The sequence below is a fragment of the Vipera berus genome, assembly GCF_964194415.1.
Source record: "Vipera berus genome assembly, chromosome: 1".
In the NCBI taxonomy this organism is placed as follows: Eukaryota; Metazoa; Chordata; class Lepidosauria; order Squamata; family Viperidae; genus Vipera; species Vipera berus.
In genome coordinates, this window is record NC_138202.1 from 151,509,680 (window position 1) to 151,534,631 (window position 24,952).

The 24,952-nt window shown below is 36.7% G+C and overlaps 1 protein-coding gene across 11 annotated transcripts in view; it reads right to left on the reverse strand.

Moving 5' to 3' along the window:
• Positions 1–3,909: 3,909 nt before the first annotated feature.
• The window catches only part of BAZ2B (bromodomain adjacent to zinc finger domain 2B), a 228,494-nt gene continuing 207,451 nt past the window's right edge, over positions 3,910–24,952 (reverse strand). For 7 of the 11 annotated variants that reach the window (XM_081315163.1, XM_081315165.1, XM_081315166.1 and 4 more), the window contains 10 exons: positions 23,947–24,632; positions 21,929–22,208; positions 21,465–21,620; positions 20,459–20,619; positions 18,125–18,435; positions 17,587–17,722; positions 15,980–16,126; positions 14,251–14,516; positions 9,164–9,307; positions 3,910–5,406 (listed from right to left, as the gene is read on the reverse strand). In XM_081315163.1, the coding sequence (XP_081171289.1) occupies positions 5,253–5,406; positions 9,164–9,307; positions 14,251–14,516; positions 15,980–16,126; positions 17,587–17,722; positions 18,125–18,435; positions 20,459–20,619; positions 21,465–21,620; positions 21,929–22,208; positions 23,947–24,632 (2,441 nt within the window). In that variant the 3' untranslated portion in view covers positions 3,910–5,252. The remainder of the gene's footprint in view (positions 5,407–9,163; positions 9,308–14,250; positions 14,517–15,979; positions 16,127–17,586; positions 17,723–18,124; positions 18,436–20,458; positions 20,620–21,464; positions 21,621–21,928; positions 22,209–23,946; positions 24,633–24,952) is intronic. The other 4 variants (XM_081315170.1, XM_081315167.1, XM_081315161.1 and 1 more) reach the window with 2 other exon arrangements.

Consider the following 24,952-nt stretch of genomic DNA (forward strand, 5'->3'; position numbering starts at 1 on the left):
TATTGATATTTATAAAATTAAATCTTTTACTATTTTTGTGAACATGAATAGATTCCTCATACAATTGTAGAGCATTGTATTCTCTAGTACACACTTTGCATCATATTACTTTGGCTAGTAAATGCTGCCCCTGCTCCTTGGGCTCCCTCTGTTGTTTTTATGTGTCATTTATGGCAATTGTGCACTTGAAGATTTATACCCATTTACCTGGGAATAAGTGCTATTGAACTCAGCAGGGCATTCTTCTGAGAAGACATGTAGAGGGTTGAACTGTAAATGAACATCATGTGCTCCATGTCATGATACAGCTTAAACATATTTCTAGTTCTGCAGTTTCTGTTTAAATCACACTGATAATAAATCTGTTTACTGTAGAACAAGCAGTTCCAAAATGTTTGCAGCAGCTGGAATGTGGTTATTGCTATTGCAGTAAACAAAAGAGAAATTATGTTTTAGAGTTTATGGACCCTGGCAGTGACTTCCTTTACTGATGGTTTCAGTTCATGGATGCTTTGAAGGAATGACCAAATATTTAAAGACTCTGATTGATGCTTAAAATGTTAATTGTCCAAGAGTAGGAATGAATTGCAGACTTTTTAGAAAACATGGGAACATTAGTTTTATTACAATTAATAATTAGCTGTCCTTCACAGCAGTAATGAACAAAGACTCTGCTGAAGCCCACTTACTTTGAGGAAAAAGGTGCTGTGTTGGATACTTTTAGGCACATGGAGACAGGTCTCTGCTTAGTGTGGCCACTGATATTTAGGCTTTGTCAATGCTCACATAAGCATAATAACATAAAAATTGGATACACATCCACACGTACATAGAAGCATTAACAATATGATATAGCACTGTATTTAAAGAAGACCAGGAAAATTATGCAAACAATTTGAACAGATTTCTTTCTTTCTTGAAAAAAAAGTTTAATTCAGATGTTTATATTAAAAACATACTGTCAACCAATATTTGCAGATATTAATAATTCATTTGGATCATCTCCATTAACAAAGGTCACCAATTCTTAGAATCTTCTTGAAAGAGTCCCAAGAAAAATATATGCAACCCTGACCCACAAGGATGTCTCTGAAATTGTCTCATTGTAAAGAATTATTTCCTTTGAGTTTGGTGTGTGTGGGAGCGTGTGACATGCTACAGTCAAGGCATTTTCTGAATTTTTGATATGCCAAACCCAAAAGATTAGTCATCACTGCTCTAGAAAGACTTATAACTCCTTACCTGGTAAAATACCCAGGAAATTCTTATCTTTTTTATGCAGTTGTTATCAGATTGGTATGACTCAGTGTTCTTGAACAAAGCTAAATTTTGTTATATAGTACTGCCTGTAAAATAGGGCAGAATTTGATTATCCCTTGACGAACTACCATCAATTATTTATAATATTTTATCTTTTGTTTTGACTTTACTGGTAATGAGTTTTTGTTGGCAATTCTGATCAGTGACTGTAAAGAAAATATTCATTCCTTGCCCGAAACCCATAAGGCAGGGGCGTCAAACTCGCAATGTCACCCATAAGGCAGGGGCGTCAAACTCGCAATGTCACGTGACATGTCGCAACGTATCGCAACTTTTTTTCCCTATTGCCGGCAATAGGATGGGTGCGGTTTCACTATGATGCATCCGGCCCGCGGGCTGGCAGTTTAACACCCCTGCCATAAGGCATTCTAAAACAGACCAGCTTGCTGTTTGCACTCTGGTTGAGCTAGCTTCCCTCAAAATTTGTAAAATAGCATTGGCATTTCTGAAGACAATTGTCTTCAAAGCATTTGTGTGCTTATGTGTGTGCATTCATGCACATTCCAGTCAGTCTTGAATCCTGATGAATACCTGAACTTTGATCTTGCCGCCTGCCTAGGTCTGTGAGGGAGTGACCGACCCAAAATCACTCAGCTGGCATCATACATAAGGGAGGGCTAGAATTGATCATTTGCCTGTTTGTAGCCTTGTTACTTTAACCACTGTACCAAAATGGCCGTAGTAATTTATTTATTTATTTATTCATTCAATTTGTATACCGCCCTATTCCTGAAGGACTCAGGGCGGTTTACAGGGCAAAATTTAAAAACAATACAGTATAAAATTAAGTTAAAATAAAATAAAATTAAATATGGCCCCAAGAATTAAAATCCCAATTTAAAATCATTAAAACCCCTCAGTCCAGGCCTGATAGCTCAAAGAGCCAGGTTTTTAGGTCCTGGCGAAACAAACGAAGGTCAGGGGCAATCAGTTCTTAAGTCACATGTACCATACGGTATAACCCAGAAATAATGCAGTACAAATGCCACACTTCCGAAATTCTCACCAGTCTAGTAACAAAAAGTATTAACAATCTAGTAGCAGAAAGAAAATACATTCCTATGTAAATGTTGTGTACCGGAGACAGCTTAGTCTTCTTAATGGTAAAAACTAAAAGATTTCCAAACATTCTTGATTTAAAATGCCTTTACAGTCTCAGTATTTTTTTCACAGCACCCCTAGTTTGTGCAGTGTCTGGTAGACATCAATTATCACTGTTTCCCTCAAAACTGAGGTGCAGAGGTGCCAACCACAACTCTAAAAATTTGTCCTTGCAAAGTCAAATTCTTTGATATTAGTACCACAGCTGAGCTTTACTTCTGATCACAAAAGTAATCTGCATTTTGAGTGAGTGCAATATAACAGGAGATTATATACAGTTTAGGTTTTCTCTGACAAGTGCCTATATTTTCCAATTTGTTTGAAAATGTAGCGGTTGAGCTACTAACTGGAGCAAGGTACAGGGCTCATTATCAGTCTGTACTGAAAGATCTGAGTTGGTTAACGTTTATGGTATTGATAGTGACCTTTCAAATTCTGAACGTTAATGACCACTTTTCCTGTTATGAACATGCCCGGCTTATCCAATGTATGGAAAAGATCCCTTTCAAGACACAGAGATCCCACGGTCACATGGGATAATTCCTTCTGGATAGTTTCCAGGTTATGAAATGTATTTTGGGGGAAGTTGTCCCCCTGCTCATTCTCACTCACTCACTCATACAAAATATTGTTTTATTTTTTTTAAAAAAAAATTTAGTCATCTTGAGTGTTTGCCAGACCACAAAGACAAAGTATAAATCAAATAAATATTAAAGTATGTTGAGTTTGAAACAGTAGCACAATGTTAACTTTCTGAGGTTGTCAAACAGATATTAAGCTCTAGTGTTGGTGTTCTCTGTAAATGTGAGACATCAGCTATCGGTCATCTTCCTGAAGCAAGACAAGTTTTAGGGAGAGTACTGGTAGGCTTGAATCTTCCAAATCTAAAGCCCTATGGTTCTCCTACCAGGCATAAGAGATCAACAGTGCCCGACTAGAACTACTGTAGATAATTTCAGGAAAATTCTATTATACTGGGTGGAAAAAAGTAGGAGCTGGGAAAGCATAATAGACTATATATTATTATTAAACACAAGGACTGTTGTGTTAATTTTACCATGATATTCACGCAGGTAGTTTTCATAGCTTTCATAATTCCAGGCAGCTATAAAGCTGACATTCCAGAAATAATAGATTTTAGTTTAACACCAGACTGAAGTATATCCAAAGCAATCTGGTCATAAGCTGTAGCTCTGATTCTCCTACTCCTATCTTTTACAGAAACAACAATGTGCAAAGGGCAGCATTCTGGGGATAGAATGTTTCAGGAAACAACAGGATATTCTGGTTTATTCAAAAAGAAAAAGAGAAATTCCCAGTATTTTACAGAATGTTCTGTTCCCAGAAAGATGAGTTTTGCCCTCAAATGTTCTATATAGTACATTTTCCATTCACAATCGCAAGGGAAAAAAATCATGTTGCTAATAATGTCAGGTTTCTTAAAATGTGTTTGAGTAACATAGAATTAAAATAACTGAGAAAAAAAACTGGTTTGCAAAACAGTCTTTTATTGTATCCGTGCCACAAATACTAGTGAAAAATAACACTCCTAAAAAAAAAGAATGCTACCTTTTCCACAACATTTTGTTTTAAATGAAACTTCAAGTACTCTTACATAGGTACAAAAAAAATTCTGATCTATCTGCCTCCAACAGGCCACCACAACACACAGTAGATAAAACACAGTGGTTACAAATTTTTTTCTTTTTTTTCTTTTTTGTTGTTTCTGTGGCAAGGCAAATGGAGGGAAATGTTTTTATGAAAAAATACTGTGTGCGTAAGAAATTGTCACATTTTTATTCCACATGGATACAAATGATTATACTCAAATTTGAGGCCCTGGTGGCTTGAAATTATATAACAAAATAGAAAAATGGAAAACTAATATCCCCTACACCCTGTTTTAAAGGCAGGCACTACAAAGATTAAGGAGACTCCACAGTGTTGGTAGAGGATACTTACTGTACAAGCCATATAGCTGTAATTACCTTAAAACTAAAATAAAATGCTACAGTCCTTTCTAAGGCATAAACAATAATGTCTGCAAACAATATGTACACATCATACATATTTAAAACAAGACTTAATATAAACAATAATGAACAGTATATACATATGTTTCATTTTTTTCTTCACTGTTTTGAAATACAATTTAACTACACAAGTGATGCAGCAACATATATATAAATGTACTTGTAACTCTACAGTAAAGTTTAATTTTTCGTGCTTTTTACAGCACATCAGTGTAAACAGTTTTACTTGGCTTTGTTTTGTTTTTGTTTTTTTTTAATTTTAAAACATTCCTTGTTGTATTTTCAACATTTAAAGCAATTTTATTTTATTTTATTTTTTAATTCTTCCTTTTCACAGAAAACGAAGAGTCTGGATGCTATTTAATCATAAATAATTCATAAAATTAAATACATTTACTAAAAATAAACTACAAAGTAAAAAAAAAATGAAAAATAGATATTTTATTGAAAGGGGAAATACAACTTTTCCCCCAACTAGAGCTCTGGTGGTTGAATATTCAGTGCGTTTTGATATATTTTAAATTGCTATTGCACTATGACACCCCTTACATTTAAATTCTTTGGGTGTGCTTCCCTGTTCTACCTAAAATAGTTCGATAAAACACACAAACCAAGAACCAAGGGCCATGGTTGCTGAAGGAGTGAAACCTTAAGAATTAGCACTACTCCCCGTGATCCCTTAAGGAAAAATAAAACAGTCATTAGTTATGCATGTGCCTTGTACTTTAATGTAAATACACTTCACATTGCTGGTCTTATTTGTCCTCAATTAAGAAAACATGTTGGACTGTAATCATTTCAGCTCACTTTGAAAATCTCTGTCCATTTTGTTTCAAAATATTTTCTCATGTTGTGGCCAGCCCGACCAATGTCAGAATCATCTTCATTAAATGTTTCACAGTTGTCAAACACAAGCCTGACATCTATAGCAAAAGCTTCAAGATTAGGATACCTGAAACAAACAAAACAAAAACAGCACTCTTTTTATGTGACGTTAAAACAGAAAAATGAAACTAAGACATCTGCCAGGGAGAAATGCAGTGTTTTGTCTAAAATTGGACAATGCTATAAATCAGCACAGTCTACCAAAGCCAACCATTACACATTTTCTATATAACCAATAACGTCTAATTTTAATACAATACTCTACAATGGCAACACACTTTGTAGAATAATTTCATCTTTGATTGATTGATCCTATGCCATCAAGTCAGTATCCACTCATAGCAACTACCACAGGCAAGCTTTCTCAGGTTGATCTGTCCTGATCGTATATAGAATCATATTCATTTAAAATGCTTCTGAGAGATTTATACAGGTAGTCCTTGACTTACAATAGTTCATTCAGTGACCATTCAAAGTTACAACAGCACTGAAAAAAAGTAGCTTATGACCATTTTTCACATTTACGACCTTTGTAGCATCCACATGATCATGTGATCAAAATTCAGATGCTTGGTGACTGGTTCAAGCTTATGACCGTTGCTGTGTCACAAGGTCATGCAATCACCTTTTGCAACCTTTTGACCAGCAAAATGGGGAAGCCAGATTCACTTAACAACCGTGTTACTAACTTAACAACTGCAGTGATTCACTTAACAACTGTGGTAAGAAAAGTCATAAAACGGGGCAAAACTCACCTAACCAATATCACACTTTAACAACAGAATGTTTGGGCTCAATTGTGGTCATAGGTCGAGGACTGCTTGTACCTCCACCTCGTCTCATTAATAGCATCAATTAGTTAATAGATGTGGTATGATCAAACAAATGAAAAGCATAAGCTTACATTTCAAAGCTGTGAATGTGTTCCAAAAGTGGCCAGTGTAAATTTTAGCTGCAGTCCAGTTCATATTTATTGGAGTAAATCAGTCTCACAGAAGGACCTGACTTCCAAACAAACACTCTCAAGAAAGCTTAAGGGCTCTTGGGGAATACAATGGGTACACAAATATTATTTCCCCCCCCCCCCCATTCAGTCGTGTCTGATTCTCTGAACAAGTCCCTGTGGGTTTCTTGGCAAGGTTTGTTGGACGTGGTTTGCCCTTGCCTGCTCCTTCCTAGGGTTGAGAGTAAGGGACAGAGCCAAGGTCATCCAACAGGCTTTGTGCCAAAGGTGGGACTAGAACACACTGTCTGATACCTTTATACTACTGCACCAAACTGACTCTCAAAACATTGCGTAATTTAAAATAAATTAAAACTTGATTTATTTTAAAAGGAACTAAGAGAATATTCATAAAATCCACACGTACGTACTACCTCTGTCCGGCTACGCTTCTAAAGGCACTAATCTCTGCAGTGACACTGCCCTTCCAGCTCAATTTCTGAAGTTTCAAGTGTATTTCAGATTGCTTTCTTTCTCCATATCAGTATTTTTATTTATTTATTTGTATCCCGCCTTTATTATTTTTTTTACAAATAATTCAAGGTCGCAAATGTATCTAACGCACCTTCCTCCTCCTATTTTCCCCACAACAACCTTGTGAGGTGGGTTGGACAGAGAGAGAGAGAGAGAGAGAGTGACTGGCCCCAATTCACCCAGCTGGCTTTCACGGCTAAGATTGTAACTCACGATCTTCTGCTTTCGAACCTGGTGCCTTAACCACTAGTTCAAACTGGGTCTCATATGCTTCTCCCTGAGAGATGAGTGGCATATAAATTGGATAACAACCAAACTCCTGTTTAAATAGTATCTCATTGCTGCCATTAGAATTTGAAACCAGAATTAGTTCAGTTTTTTCAGGAGTCTTTTCAATCCACCACCAGCAAGCTCCACCTACTGGTAGTTTCCATAAAAGCCAAAACTATGCCTCATAAAATGTCATGCACATTTGTCCTTCGTTCAACATTGTTATCAAAAAAAGAAAAAGTGGGCGAATTATTTTCGCTCTGCGCGTGTGTGTGTGTGTGTGTGTGTGTGTGTGTGTGTACACACGCTCTTCCTCACCTCTTGCCAATCTGCAATTGTATTCAATTTCAGTACTGTGCTCAATTGTGGTCAAATTCAACCTGAAATGAAGGCATTATTGCTATTTCTAATCGATCTTCCTGCCCCCTCCACCCCTTCAGTGAAGTTTAAAAGCTTTTTAGAATGCTTCTAATGTCCTGGAATTTGTGTTTGATTGCTTATTATTGATCTTCCTATACCCTTTCCCATACCCCTCCCCAAAGACTTTTAAGAAGGGCTTCTGAACTGCAGGTTTAGCATGAAGGCACAAAGCGTGCAACCACATTCAGAAGGGCCTCTGGTGAAAATCTGTTGCCCTGCCAACTGGCTGCCATGACACCATAATTTTGGTCCTGCAAAAACAAAAGACTTCTGAATGGAAAGGTAGGACTGTAATACCATGGAACTGCTGTAGCCAGGTGTGCTCGCTTCTGTATTTCCATTGTTACAACTTGGTTTCATACCACCACTCACAGAAGAGGCTTTTTTTGATTTGCAAACCGACAAATGTAGATTAATACAAGTTCAGATATACAGTAAAGGATGTAAAACTGCCAATAGCAAAACAACAAAAACAAAAACAAAAAAAACCCCGCACCCAGCTATTTCTTAACTTGAAGGTGAACACAGACTGATACTGTTTGAAAGTTTGAGTTCGCAATACTACTAAATTGTGTTCTGTGTCATTTTAGAACCATGAATATCAGCCTAAATCAGAAGAGACCGAAAAGAGAATGCAAAAATATTCCGATTTAATTTAAATGTGAATGGTAAAAGCAGGACATTCATCATATGGTGATTTATAGCAATTGTTGCTACTTGTATTGCTAGGTAAATAAATTGATTGAGTTTGAATAATTCATGCAGGACGAAGCTTTCATGGCTATACTGCTATAATATTAAACATTATAAAGCATAAGTGGAAGGATACTATTATGTTCCTGACTTGTCTCTTTCCAGAGGCATTTTAGCTGACTGCTGCATACCTGATTATGTGGGCTTCGATCTTATCCAGCAAAGCTTTTTTATTTTTTTAAAAAATGCAGATATATGCATTGTGCGATATATGCATATACTTGTTGCCTCTCTTCCTCCTGCTGCTGGTCCTCCATTAAGCCCTAAGCACTATACCACGTCCTTCCAAAGCACCATAATATAACATATAATACAGTATAACAGTACAACACATTCTGTACTTCTTCCATTACACCATTTTTCCTGACTCTGTAAATGTTCTTTGATGGTGGTCCTAAGATCTAATACATAATTAAACAATCTTGAGTCCATGTCTGCCTTTTGAAGTCATCAATAGTGAATTTCCCTTTGAAATTTAACTAATGAATTGATTTTCCCACTTAAAACAAGAGTTTGACATCGGACCTCAGATATCTTGCAACAGCTATTTCAGAACAGACAAGAATAAATATTTCTGTGCACACACACACACACACACACACCATGTTGTGTGTGTGTGTGTAAAATATACTCATCACAGTGTGGATGCTTGCAGAAGCTATCAAATAGTTCCTTACTGGATATATGTCTGATACACACAGTCCAAGAAAACAACAAAAGCTTCAATCTCCAGTGTAACTACTAGTACTACATACTCACTCACTTTGCCAGCCCTGAGTGTTCGCCATTATAGTATTTTACAACCTAAAATATTAGACATCTGAATCTATCTGGGTTTTAATTAATCAAAGTGGATTTAAACTTTCACTTTTTCTTTTCTGTGCTTCCTCTGATTTTTACTTACTGTCCATTATTCAGCTTCTCTCGAATTGTAGAAAAATCCATGGGTTTTTTAATAACTTTCCTATAACCAGGAACATGTTTCAAATTTACAGGAAGTAGGAAAGGCCAGGCATCTTCATGAGTTTCCAATTCAGACAGGAGCACACTAACAATGTTTAGAAAGAAAGTCACAAGTCAGTTCTCAACTATTTTGCACCTCATGTTTCAATGAATATCAACAAAAAAAGTCAAATGGTATATTAAAAAGTAACACATTTATTAAGGGATTAGCTACAATCCACTTCATCTGATGTAGAGAGGAATCTTTAGAAAATATTTCGGACAGAGGAGAATAGTAAAAACCAAAATCAGATGAAAATGATACCACAGAAGCTGTACAGATTTGAGAGATCAAAATAACCACATGAATATCAGGCACTGAATTATGCCCAACTTTCTGCACTTTGCACCAAAACCTGTTTCTCCCAGTCAAGCTTTGACAACAGAAGGAAGTTTAGGTGACTTCCGGTAAAAAGACGGCCAACAGATGACATGCCAAGGGAAGGATCCTTGAAGGATTTTTCCCTCGACTGTAGCTTTTTCAACTTACCAACAGAAGGAACCGACATTCCTTTAGTTTATATGACTCTCCTGGATTAGGGAAAGTCCTAGAATTATCCCACAAGTTCCTCCAATACAGCAAAGATCTGCAAGTAGCTTCAAGAGCTATGTTTGAAGTAGCATGCATGCCGAAAACTGGGGAATGGGGCTGGAATCTGTTCGTTGGTTGAAGAAGCAGCTTTTTTGGAATTTATTTTTCAAATGGGCAGTAAATTATGACTTTCATTTCTTAATCTTTTTTAAAGACTATTAATCTTCATTAAGCTAAAAGAGGCTCTCTTTAGCCACAGCCTGTTAGTCCTTTTTGAAGATCTGTGCCATTTGGGGGATTTCTTCATTGTTAAAACAACAAGGAAGAAGGCTGCTGAAGGCAAGCTAAAATAAGGAAGTGTGAAGTATCTTTTTTTAAAAGAAAGTTGGGCGTCTGGTTTTGCGTCACTACAAGAAAAGAGATGGGAAGGCAGAGCTCTGCCTTCCGCGTCCGATTTCACCCTGCTGGGGGCCCTGAAAAGGGCCTAAAGTTACCCCGAAGAGGCAATGAAGGAGGGGTGCCTTGTTGATCATGGAGAGATGGCAGTCTCTCCATTCAATCTAAGGAAAGCTCTCTAAACTGGCAGGGGAAAGACCGGCCAAACCTCTGTGGCCGGCCATTAGCTGCTGACAACCGAATAACGAAAGCTTTAATTAGCACATCGTAAACAGCATGTTTGGACTGGGTGACAATGTTGATCCTTTCTTTACTATTTTACAACTGAATTTTCTGGGAAAGGCTCCCAAAAAGCTTAAAACCTCCAGATGTGAACGGAAGCGGTGTTTTAATGTTTTTAATGGGAGACAGAAATACACAACACTGAAGTGAAAGTAATGAAAAGCTAGTTTTGATAAATCTGAGAACTGAGATAATTGTTAAGATTTTCTCTTTGGGGGAAAAAAAACTACTGAGGTGAAATATAAGAAATCAACCTTTTGTTTTAAGAGTGGAAAATGGACTTTGAATGACATCTAGTGGTGGATTTGAGTACAGCACACTATAACTAGCTCCTTGGCTGCTTGGTGACTTTCAGCTTAAGGGAGAACAGCTGGCAATAAATATTTTGGCATATTTATCATCCTGGCCTTCATGGACTATAAATATCTACTGAGCTTGGACTTTTTAATCTCAAGAGCCAGTGGGAGAGAAAGAAAAACTTGACTTTTGAATATGTCTGGCTGCAGGGAGATTGAACATTTTGAACACTGGGAACATTGTGGATTACAACCTTGCCTGACTGATAATTTTCAGGATACTTGATATAAAGGATTACTATAAAATATTGCTATTAGGACTGGTTTATAAAGGCTATATACTGAAAACTAGAGGAAATTTTGTTTCACTCTTAATGTGACTGGTGATACCAGAGGATTTCTAGGAATGATGCCTCAAGAAAAAACAAATATCTTTCAGAAGGAAATACTCTCTATGCTACAGCAAATTCATCAAATAATTCTTGAACACAAAGAGGACATAAAAAGAAACCATAATGAGAATAAAAATAACATAGATGATATAAAGGACCAAATCTCCAAATTGAAGCTACAACTGGAAAGCTCCCAGACAACGATTACAAAGTATAAACAAATAAACCAGAAATCAGAGTATGAAGCAAAAGAAATCGACCTAGAGATGGAGGAGATTGGAGAAGGGAAATATGGACTGCTATACACAAATAAAATGCTGCAAGACCTACCTATAAGAATGAAAATACAAAAGACCCTTTACTCCTTCTCCAAAATACATCTGATGACAAGGAAGAAGATTCTAGAAAATGGAACATAGAGCGGGCAATGTCTAGAGAATATGGATGGGCGGAGTTCCCCCCCCCAAAAAAAAAAACCTCTACCTAAATTGTCTTTCTCATGCCAAGCAGCTTTCACAAAAATAGAAAGAAAATTCTTGGGCGATTTAATTGCCTTGGCTTGGAAAGCTGCTTGGCAAAGAAACAAAGCAAGAGTTAGACTTCAGAGGGGTCACTATCTGTTTAATATAGCTGTTTTAATATATTAAAAGAACTGATGACCCTTAGATATAGCTAGATTTTTATAATGGAAGATATGATTTAGAATTAAAATAGCATTTTTTCTTCTTTTGATATGGGAAATTTTAAAATAAGAGGAGGATTGGTATGAATAATTTTTTTAGCTATATAAATGTAATTAATATTGAGAAAATTATAACTGACAAAGATACTTTAAATATTGATGGGAAATCAAACTTTAATAAGAGCACAAAAAACAAGATATTGACTTATGAATTGTTATTATTTCTATAATATTAGTAAAATATAAAGATGTCTATATCTATGTCTATATTTATTTTGGGGCTGTTATTTAATTCGTTTTTTAATTTTTGTATTGTTGTTTTTATTGTTGTAAGCCGCCCTGAGTCCCTTGGGAGATAGGGCGGCATATAAGTCCCAAAAATAAATAAATAAATAAATAAATATCTAATTTTGTATACATCAATAGTACTAAGAATTGTAATTGTTTAATAAGGGGAAAAGGGAAAAATATGGAGAATAAAGGAAGATCAAAGAAAAAATACTGGATTATGCAGTACTGAATGGATTTATATTGAAGAAGTTAATGTTAAATATGTGAACTCAGACAACATGTTGTTTACTAAGTTCTAAAAATTGTAATTTTTAAAAATTAATAAAACCTATAAAAATAAAAGAAGTTGATATAAGGGCAGAAAATTGTGGTTCTAGTTTTTAATAATTTGAAGTTTGGTCTGCTTTGCTGTGGGTTGCTAAAACTTTCTGATTTTTATGATTCCTGATTAGGCAGGAATTGTTAAGTGACTTAAGTGACTTACAAAAAAGCTATTCTTTGATTAAAGAGGGAGTTAAAAAGATGGAGGAGATATTATTAGAGATGTATTTGAAAAATCTTTAAATAAAATCCATCAGTTCATAGATCAGCTATGCTCCAAGGATGTTTAAAAAATCTTCTCAAATTACTTCAGAGATGCAAATATGTGTAGAAAGTTACCAAACCACCGAAACAATTTCACACATAGCTGACAATGCAGAGGAGTCAATTGCAATTTTCGAATATAAACTTGACACCTATTTTTATTATGATGGTTTAAATATAAACTTCCCAACACAATTGAAAGAAGAGCTCCAAGAACATCTGCAACTTTTAAAAGGACAAGTTTGGGACTTTTTCCTCATGGACATTAACAAGGTTGAGAAAAAGAGAAGCTTATAACTACTTGACAAACATTCCAGACAAGAAAACGATTTTATTCCATGAAGACAAGCAGGAAGGAGTGACTTAATGAGTCAATTGGAATTAGGATGGATTTTTATTGGTCTGATATTTGTAATGAAAAGAAAGTCTTAATCTAAAGTTTGTAAATGTATTTTTTCCTTTACATATAATGCGTAAGCAATTCCCAAAGTTTGTAAAACATTATTAAAAGTGTATTTGAAAGTATCTATCTTAAGAGAAAGTTAAAGAAAAAGATGTATTAGTTTAAAGAAAAGTTTAGAGTTTTAAAAAGGATGTATACAAGAAGAAAAAAATTTCCTATGAGGGTAATGGAGGGAATGGTCCAAATTTAATGAGTTAATTGGAGTTGGAATGTTATTGGTCTGAAAGTGAACTTTAAAGTATGTGTGTTAAGAGGAAGTTTTTTAAAAAACAAGTTTGTATAAGAATGTTGTGATTTTAGAAATGTTTTTAAAGAAAAGTTTAGTATTTTAAAAATGGATGAAAAAAGTATTTTTCCCTTTAAGGTTAAAGAATCTGAAAGAATACAGTGAAATTTGTTAGTATAAATAGTGATAGTTTATAAAGATTATTAAGTGCAAATAGAAATACTGTACATATTATTTCCACAGCAAGGAAGATAAAGCAGAAATGGTTAAATTGATTGTTTTATTCGAAGAGGAAAATATATTTAATTATGTTTTTTATTTGGATATCACTTCTGGATTTTATGCCTGTGATGAAATAAATGAAACTTTGACTTGGGTTTTGCCGAATAGATAGATTTGTTGTTACAGAAATAGCTAGTTATATACTAAAATGTAAAAGTAAAAAGTTGAGGTTGTAATGTTGTTATCTTGTACTGTGCTAAAAAGAGTCGGAAGTTAACGCTTTTTTCTTTCTTCCCTTCCACCTTATATTTTCTTTCCTTCTCCCTTTTTCCTTCCCTTAATTTCCTATATTTATTTTTCTTTGTATTTTGTACATTGATAAAACAATAAAGGTCATGAGATAAAAACAGAAGGGAGATTAGGTGAGGAAGTGAGGCAGGAAAGAAGCTATGGGAAAGTAGACGTGGCGTTTCCATTCATCTGTTTTGCTCTTAAGTTGGGGCCCTTCAGATCTTTCTTTGCATGAGATTAGGGCAAGCTCAATTTTAAACAGCTCCTGTCACACCTGAGAACCTCAGTGTATTTCCAGATAAAATATACAATTAATATACCCAAGCAATACCTGCATAAAGCCAAGTCCTTAGATTCATCACGTTTCATTTTCTTCACAGGGGAGACACTTTCCTGTTTTGATGGACTAACAGAAATGCCATCTTCAATTTTTCTCTTTTTGGCCTCCGTTTTCCCCCTTTTAACAGAGCTGCTTACAGATGCTGAGTCCTCATCTTCCATCTCTACCGGTAGAGGGAATTTCTTGCTTTTCTTGTGTTCATTACTTTTCTTCCCTTTCATCTGATTTTTTTTAACTTTTAAAGTCTGACCACTTGCCTGTATTGGAGGAGAAGAAACCAGTAAGAGCAGAGCAAGAATGTATTTATCTCTGTTAGCAAACTTAGTTAATATATTTTGTTGTTGTCGTTAGTTGGGAAGTCGTGTCCAACCTATCGCAACCCCATGGACAACGTTCCTCCAGGCCTTCCTGTCCTCCACCATCTTCTGGAGTCCATTTAAGCTCACGCCTACTACTTCAGTGACTCCATCCAGCCACCTCATTCTCTGTTGTCCCCTTCTTCTCTTGCCCTCAACCTTTCCCAGCATTAGGCTCTTCTCCAGTCAGTCCTTCCTTCTCATTAGGAGGCCAAACTATTTGAGTTTCATTTAATATATATCACCATGATTTTGTCAATTTTGCTTTCATCCTAAGAGGGCCACAGTTGGCCACAGGCTAAGCACACTAAAAAGAATTAACTGTGCAGAACCTTCCTAAAAATGTCTTTAAAAAGTTATGAACCAGATGCTTTCAGGAAGCATCTGTGTATCAGCAGTTTTCTTCAAGGGCAAAGCTTTTATGCTGTGAGAACATGGCACATGTCGATATAACCATGCGGATGAAAGGACAGCACTGGAGATGAATATGTAACAAGGAGTGTTTCACAATATCAACTCCCAATTCAAAATTTCCAGGGACAAGAAGTGCTGACCGTAGCTCCTACTAAATTTAAGTCTGGGTTATAAGAGGTTTTGTGAAGGCCTCTGATCCAACTACCAGTCCTATATATGCAATAACCCTCTCCTTGGCAAGTTGGAAATTAATACTGCCCCTTTATCTTCTGATGGTCCTTGGTATGTTAAGGAGCCACCTGAGGCTCGCTGGCAGGGACAAGCACTTGCAAGCAATCACATAAAGTACATGTATCCTCTTGAAAGGCAGGAATCAAGGACTCAACAGAGCTGCTGTAAAGTCACTGGGAAAGTCCTTAAATGCTTGTAGAAAGTCATCCAGATCCAGTGGTGGGATTCAGCCACTTTGGCAGAACCGGGAGCTAATTGTTTGTTGCCTAGGCCCAGAATGGACTTCCGAAAGTAGTATCCACACAGAGAACCGGCTGCTCACATATTTGAATCCCACCACTGTCCGGCTCCATGCAGTGCATGGAGCAGGCCATCCTAATTCTAGTCTTTCATTAATAAACTTCTAAATATCCATGTTGAGCTTAAATGGACTCCAGAAGATGGTAGAGGACAGGAAGGCCTGGAGGAACGTTGTCCATGGGGTCGCGATGGGTCGGACACGACTTTGCAGCTAACAACAAAAAAATATCCATGTATTAGACTTAGACTGATTTAGTAAGTCAAAGAGGTGTATTCTCTTGTACCTCAGAGACATCTATGAGTAGTCAAGATATTAATGTATAAATTAGAAGGTACCATGTCTTGTAGTTTAGGCACAATAATTACATGGCAGTCAGCTGAGGGGAAAAGTATACAGCTTTATCTCCAATTCTTATTACCTTTGCTATGCAGGCAGGACAAAACCAGTCACCATCTGGAATAGTACTGATCTTGGGCCGATGGCAGTATGTATGGCAGCCTTTATCACAGCCATCACAGAGAAGCAGTAGTTCCTCATTATCTCCTTTTCGACATATTTGGCAGTACTAAAATACAGAGAAATTATTTCAGATTCATCTATTATCTTCCACTTGAACATGATAACTACAGCATGCTATGAAGACTATAGCAACACTTTAAAATTATGCTCAATATCTGTTGTTATATGGACCATTTACACTTACAGCAGAAGCAGAGAAATAAATACACAGGCAGTCAAATAATTTCATCCACCTCCTGAATTTCATTAAACTTACAGATCTTATCTAAACCAAAATTCTCAACCAACTCAATTAGGGAGGAATCATGAAGATTTTGTAATGTTCTTAAGGCACTTGAAAATTATTCCCAGTTACTGTATATTTTGTATTTTCAATTGTGCCATATTTGTGTTTCAGTCTATGATAAATTGGAATTCAAATAAAAATATGATGTTCCCACTAATGCTATATAAAGAAAGTATTAAATCAGGAAAGGTAGATAGTGTTGTGTCCTTATGTTGAGTTTATTGCTTGCTGGTTAAGAAGGATGTAAATTTGGTGTGGACAGTCCAAGCCCAAAAGCTAAATAGGAGTCACAATTGTCCTAAGACTTCATTTTTGAAGACTATTAATGATAATCTATAATCTTCATTCCAAAATGTATTTGCTTTTGTGACATAAGAAATGCCTAAAGTTTGAAAGGAGATGTTTTAGTCCCCAATTTTTAGTGAAGAAACACCATATAAAATGACCGAATTTCCAATGTTAATCGAAAATCATTCCAGTGCACGCTATATTAATAAAATGTGTTGGAAGCATACATATCACAATAACCAGTGAAAAATAAGTTTGAGAGTTTGTAGCAAGTTGGAGAAAGAGAGAGTTATTTCAAGAGTAACACGCTCACTATTTGTTAGTACTTTTTCCCATTGATTACTACAGCATAAAAAGCTTTATTTTCAGAAATCTGATGCCCAGGATTCATGCAAAATCTCTTACATGCATTTGCATGCAATTTATGAATATGCAATTAACATAGCAGTGCTTGTTAATTTGTTACTTCTATGCGGAGATGGACATTTCAGCTTGTATGCTGTACAGCCATCCAATCTGCACATACCGTTGTACTGGGTGGGCATGCAAAGAAGCCATGCACATCTTTAAGCATGTACTTTGCATCTCATCTTTCTGAAAAAGCCTTTAATTGCAGTCTTGGACCCAGAACCCTTCTTATGGCAACATAGAAGGCGTCACTTTATTAACTGCATGGAGACCTCTGCCAGGGAGAGGCAAAGAAACTCCATAAAATTCAAAATAAGCCAGCAGAAAGGCTATTTGTCATGTGGAAGTTCAACATACTGAATTTGGCTACAGGAGGGCCCTTTTTTCTTTTTTCAAAAATTTAGTCTGAACCGTGTAAAAGTGCCATTTAATTGTAATTTTGGGATGCAGCGACAATGCTATCAAACTTAGGTATCTGGAAAGGAGGAAAATAGGATATGTAAAAATCAGTTCATAACACTTACAACTTTCATAATAGATTTTTCCCATGCTATTGTTTTCTGTAACTGCTGAATGCACAGAGCTACCTGTGCAGCACTGCGAGCTTCTGACAATGCCCTTCTCCATACCCTTAGCCCTGGAGCAATATCCTCTTCCATTCTGCATTGAAATATAGAGAAATTAAGCAGGTCACATCCATTTTCATCAGTTTCTGAACGTGGAACAATCATCGTCACATTGAAAGCCAAGCAATGACAAAAACATACACAGCCAATAAGGGTAGTAAGGCTTAAGCAACTAAATTTGATGTAGTGCACAGACTGTGGCTACGTGCCTCAAAGCTCAATCACAACCATAAGATAACTTTGCAGGATTAACGTAAGAAACAGGGAAATAAATAAATAAATGAAACAAATCTTTGCACAGCACCATGCATAAAAACGCAGTCCGTATGGATCAGAGACATACAAGAAGGTACATAGATAAAACACACAATAGAAAAAATAGGCTCCAATTAGCAAAGAAGCACAATAATTTTTCAAGTTAATCTCAATAACCTACCCGTCACCATCACCACTAACGGATGGTGCAGGAGCAGGGACAGTAACTGTGCCCACATTATCCAGTTTGATCTGAATGGTGGTACTTAAGGGGCTCTTCAGATACCTTCGCTCTATGTTCCGCTCCAAGTCAGCAAGTCTGGTTACAGCTATATCTAGAGGGTTGTCACTCTTCCGTTCTAGAGTACTTCTACTGCCTTCTTCTCCACCAACACAATCACCATCACGCTTCTTGTGCAATGGAGTGACTGATTTATGCTCATAATATACCAAGTCTTCCCTTTCCGATTCTGGTTCGGGGCACATCCAACCCTACATTTTAATACAAAATTGGGCACACATATGTTTGGTACTGTAACCATTTCAGTTTGGACAATGGATAGGTCATTTGTTCACCTCCCTAAACTGTGCATCTCTTTCCAGAAGGTCTAAAAAAAATAAAAATCAGAAAGCTGATTTTTCTTCTTTCCTACACTACTTAGACAACCACCCACGTTGACTTTTAAATCAGAGGTTTATGTTACATTTTTGGGAGAGGAAAAAAAAATCTGCAATCCAACAAGTTCCTAAGTAATAAATTGATTTTAACTCACATCCAAGAGCCAGTGCTCTCGTGGGAAATATATAACTGGCACAAATCCCAGTTTCACATTTTTAATTTGTTTTTTTTTTAAACCCTGTAATCATTTCTGATGACTCGGAGTAACAAGGTTAATTCACATTAATTATATGTGATACGTAACACCTTCATATTGCACATTTTGTTAATTCCACAAGGAAAAAAAATGCAAATATTTACATATATTTTTCTCCCAAATTTTTAAAGATGCCAGAAGTCACATCTTGATCATCATGACTAATGGTGGAACGTAAATGGAATCCAAGAGCTAGCTAGCCTTTGCTCTTCATCAGTGGAACTTACTATTCTGTTTGCACGGAAAATCAAAGGCTCTATCCCACTTACATGATAATGTGTCTTCCCCCATCCTCAAGAGGGGAGGAAAAGAGAAAATCGTTGTTTACGTTGTTTACGCAGTCATCTTCTTGCTGCAATTTGAAAACAAGGCCAGCAAATTTGCTGCCTGCATATGAGGGCAGGTGCAGTGATTGCTACGGAGCTGCTACTTTTGGAAAAATGAGGAGTGAAAAGAGGACTTTTCCCTCCATCTCCTGAAGCAGGATCCCTGCTTTTAACTCTGTGCTATCTCTTTGCCATCCAGCAAACATGGAGATTAGAGCAAGATCGCTAAGACAGGATAGCAGCAGGGATTACTGATAGGAATATTGATCCAGGAGATTGTTATTCTTGCTAGAATCCAAAGAAAAAGAAAAGTTTGGCTGCTGGGTGAGTCTCTGTTGTCTTTGGCAGACAGAGAAGGATCCAAGGATGCCCAGAGTCTCACAGGCAGATAGGAGGCTGCTGACCTCCTTCAAGTCTTCCTCCACCATGTGAACCAGAATGTTCACACATGGGGAGAACTTGCATTTGCAAAACACTTTGCCGCAAGCTAAGTGGCAGCAGCCATTTTGGAGCTATGTGGACGGCACACAAGGCAGAAAGTAAACTGCTCAAAGTTACGCTGCTTGTATAGCATCTTTTTCCATACACACTGGGTAGAGATGCTGTTTCAGATAATACTAGTCTATCTTCCAATGAAGATAAAACTAAAACTTTATAGGAGACAGAAAATAGATGCTATTGGCCTCCGTCACTCCAACACCTGACAGAAAAAAGTCTCAATCTACACTCAGCCTGAACCATGCAAATATGAAGTATGATACCAGAAATGCTGTATTTTGAATTTAATAATATTGCATTAAATTCTACTACATGACTCTGAGGACTTGCAGATCTACGATGGTCATCTTTCCTCCATAATATTTATTTACTGACTTATTTTTAACCCACCTTTATTATTTTTATAAATGACTCAATATTAACATACCTAATGCTTCTTCATCCTCCTATTTTTCTCACAACAACCCTGTGAGGTAGATTGGGCTGAGAGAGAGAGAGAGATAGTGGTCCCAGATTATCAGCTGGCTTTCATGACTAAGGTGCGACTAGAACTCACGGTGTCTAGTTTGGTTCATGAAAATAGTTATATTTTTAAAATCCCATGTTAAGATTTAACAAACCATAAAAATAAAGTCTACTCCATAAGAAAGGATGAAATATTTCATTCCAGGTAATGTTAATACAATCCTCAAAGTCTTTTGATTTCTTTTATTACCGAGAATAATGCTTAACTCTAGGAAAACTACCCTTTGTAAGTTTGAATTAGCACTTTAGCCAATAATTACTAAATACAGATTTTACTGAAATACGTTTTACCTTGATCTGCAAACTAGCTGATGCCACTCTTCTCTCTAAATCCTCTACCTGCTGAAGAATAGCAATATCTGTATCCATGGCTTGCTCTTCTATGGACCAATTTTCTACAATATCTCGTGTTACTTGGTTTTCATCATTTTCATTTACTTCAATAATTGCAGCTGTATTTAGAAATTAGATTAGGCTATTTTAGTATAACGTGCAGATCAATTGTTTCGTAGTAACAATGAGGTCAATTGCAACAATCATTTTATCAATATAAGAGGTCACAATTAATCCAACAAGAATTACTTCTATAGACATATACTTGTAAACCCAATTTATAGAGGTGTAATGTATTTTGCTTTTCAAATGAATTTAATAGGTTAGAATGCCTGGTAATCTTTAGCTCAGTAAAATGATGCAAGAATTGAGATAAGAAGGTTTTATAAAATTATGCAAAGCACTGAGGGGGAACTCAATCAAGACAGGTTTTCCCTCTTTCTCAAAACACCACAGCCAAGGAGTTACCTAGTGGAATGTTTGGAAGATTAGAAGAAACAAAAGGAAGTATTTCCTCACAACAGCATAATTTGTCATGTGGATTCATTACCACCTAACGTGGTGCTGGCCACTAAATTGGACAGCTTTAAAAGGGGACTGGAAAAATTGAGATCAGTCAATAGCTGCTAGTCTTGGAGATCCATTGTTATTCTCTGGTCGCATGCCTCAAATACCAGCTGCAGGATAAGAGAAATATCTCCTACTTGCCAACACACCAAGTTAGCCATTGTGAAAAACAAAATACAGGACTAAGATGGGCCTTGGCTTAATCCATCATGGTTATACTTATACTCTAATGTATTTTTTTAATTAAAGAAAGATCTCCATTAGCCATTTCATAATTAATAGGTCACCTAGACTTAATGTTACTTCTGGGCCATCTGGGCCATTAGAAGGCAATCTTAAAAGATCTAGTTCTCCTTATACCATTGCATTACTTTTTTCCCCCATTTCAATTACATACCATCTTTATTCTTGAGGCAAGCTACAGTTATATAATCCATATGTTTTTGAATTTGCTTCTGTAAGGCCTTTTCTCTAATTCCCCTGAGATGCAACACTTTAACCAAAGCTTTTAGGTCCTCTGGGTCAATAATTCTCCACCAGCCAAACTGCATTTCTGAATCAAAATATGGAGACAAAGAAGGATTTAAAACATACAAATATTCTATATGGGAAATAGGTACCCCCCAAAACTGAGTCGTCTGAGATTAAAAGACACGGATATATGACATCAGGGAGAGCTACAGCTGAGATCCTTGCTGTTATTGCCATTGTTGCTGCTGCCACAGAAAATAAAACAGTGTTCTGCCACAACAAACGCTAGGTCATTTTTAAAAGGCCTAGTCTGTAACTAGAAGAACGTGAACTAGGATTCTGTTAGAATTAGTCAGAAACACCTCTGAAAAGAAATAAAAGGATACTGACCTTCTGGGATAGGCTTTGGACTAGGATAATCAGCTGGTTTGGCTACTTCCACAAGAGCTGAAGAAGATACAGAAGTCTGCTTCTCCATCTGTGGCACTGGTGATTCGCTTTTGCTTGTTGGAACACTGGGTGTCAAGAAAGAATTACCATTGCCCTCTGACAGTCCTAGGCCAGACCCCATACTAGGCAATGGAGATGAAAATGGATGATTTGAATTGATAACACCAGGAGGCCATCCACAGAACTGAAGTCCCATTACAGGCAATCCTGTCTTCATCTGCTATACAAAAACAACAATAACAACCCCAATTTGAATAGTTACAACTATTAGTTATATAATAACTCCAGGCAGAAAACTGCAATCAGAATAGCAGAGTAATAGCATTGGAAGGGACCTTGGAGGTCTTCTAGTCCAACCCCCTGCTCAGGGGGGTAATTGATGGGTTTCAAAGTATGGATTTAGCTCAATAATTAGCAGTATCACTTTAAAATATCACAATAAATCATGCTTTCACATAGTACAGTTGTTGACATGCAAAAAATATTTGCTTTCAAATCTTTTTCGGGGAAAATATTGTAGGTTTCTTTGACTCGGATTGCCTCATTTTGTATCCAAAGTGTTCCCTTGGTTTACAAAATGCCCATTTTCTAGCATATGCTTTCTATGTCCTCACTGATTATAATGGGGAAATGAACAAATAGCCTTTTTCTTTTCTGAAACCCTTTGAGAACTGAGTAGAACTTGCAGGCACAGTAGTGCTTTCTAAGGGAGGAGTGCCAGCCAAATATCTGAGAAAAGTAAAAATAGGATTTCAGTGCTGAACTCCTATCAGGTGGGAGGGGCCTTCTCAATTCCTGGGAGAAATTTGCAGGCATGGTTGTATCTTCTTGGAGACAAAGTCTACTAAGATGAAACAGGACACTGTGCAAAGAACTACTTCAAAGAGGTTAGCAGGGATTCCACCTCCTCCACTCTAGCTTGTAAACAGTGTGTAAGGAAACAGTGTGTACACCAAAGGTACCAGCGGATAACTACATTTAACAAACTTCAGATGTAATGGACATTTCTGTCCCAATTCTCCATCCTCTTGAACTAATGTAGCATCTGAAATCAGGACAATTAAGATATACTACATGGTATTTAAATAATTTGCATTAATTTACATAATTACAGAAACAATGAGAATTACTGCATATAACATAGTTTCAGATTGAACAGACATTCAGAAATAAGACACACTCCCTCCCCTGGAATGGTTTGTTAAAACGGAGGTTTTTACTTGAATACACAACTGTCTAAATTTGGATATCAAAGTAAAGTTTCACCTATACTAATTCTGCATAGATAAATACAGGGCTTTTTTTTGTCATAGAACGCTCAGAACGGAGTTCCAGCACCTTTTTTGGGATGGAACCTTGTAGGATAGGCAAGGTGAGTTGTGTGACATGTGTGAGTTCCGGCACCTTTTTCTTTCACAAAAAAAGCACTGGATAAATATCAAATATCCATAACTGGGTTCACACTCTATACTAAGCCATAGTTAGTTTTAAGAATGGATTACTGAAAAAGTCACAATGGCTCAATTGACAAGTAGTCAATTATGACATAAACTGTGCCTTACAAACTATAAGGATTGGTTCAACCAGAATGATTTCAAACATTCCATTAGCCAAAACGAAACAATCATATTAGGGCTTAGTACAATGTTTGAACAAAACCACTGGATTGAATTTTGGAAGAGATTCCAATCGAGAGAAACTGGAGGGAGAAAAAAAAGTGATGATTAAATTAATTCCTTTCCTCCTTACAACTCCCTGCATCACCCACCCACCCACAGCTGACCTGACCCCATAGATCTTCACACTCATATGCCCATAACTCCTAATTAACTTTCCTCCTTTACCACAAAGGGTAATCAGGATTCCTATCAATACTCCTAGCATCATCCGTACTCTTTTTTTTTCCCCTGTAGAAAGCACACAGGATGAAACTTCCTGTAATGGAATAAAATGCTTACCTGAAGTGGTGACAAGGCAAATGGACTTAATCCTATTGGGCTTGGTGAAGAGGCTGAACCAATCAGTGGAGATGGAACAGGTGAGGGTGATTTGGATGGAGGATGAGAATGTGGAGTGAGGGATGAAGAAGCAGTGGTAGCAGAAGCAGCAGCTGGTGAATCTAGGTGGGTAACCGATGTGTCATCACAAGGAGTTCTGGGTAACAGGCTGAACCACTGCCTGCTCTTTTCTGTAAGAGTCTTTAACAGCTGGTCGTTTGAAATTAATGGAGAACTATAAAATTTCCCTGGCCCTGTTGCCACAGGATTAAAAAGATGATTTGGATCAGATCGTTCACTGCTGCTTTGTGATGAAGTGGCCTGGTGGCTACACAGGGAGGTTTTAGAGCTATTCTGATAGGACAATGAGCACCCATTTGCTGCGCTGCCATTAGCTTTGGGGGCCAGAATATCCGACTCGGGAGGCATTTTTGCTACTTCTAAAAGTTTGCTTAGCTTTGAGAAAGAGCCAGGCTTCTGCAGGAAGAGATTTGTGCTATCCTTCTCTTTGAGATCCTCTTTTGGATTACAATGTGTTGCATTTAAGCAATTTAATTTTTCTTCAGAGGTCTCAAAAATTTCTTCTTTGATATGAATATTTTTGGCCTTTTTCAGCTTCTCTTTTTCTTTTGCAATTTCTTCCAGACCTGTATGCATAGAAAGACAGTTACTTAACTCAATTTACAGCCAAAATGGATTTGGTTTTCAAGCTGTTCCAAGCGGGGCGGGGGGGGGGAAAAACATTCTCATCTAAAAAAAATACTTTTGATTTATAGAATAATTTTTTAAGGTAGGATATTCATCTAGCATAAAATCAACAATGATAACCAAAAGAATATAACCAGCATGTATGAGGCTGATCACAATTTCATTTCAAGAGATGAAACAGAAAAACAATCAAAAGCTTCCTCTTAACATCTGAACTGAAAATGTTTGACACTTCAGCAGAAGGTGGTACCAGACAGAA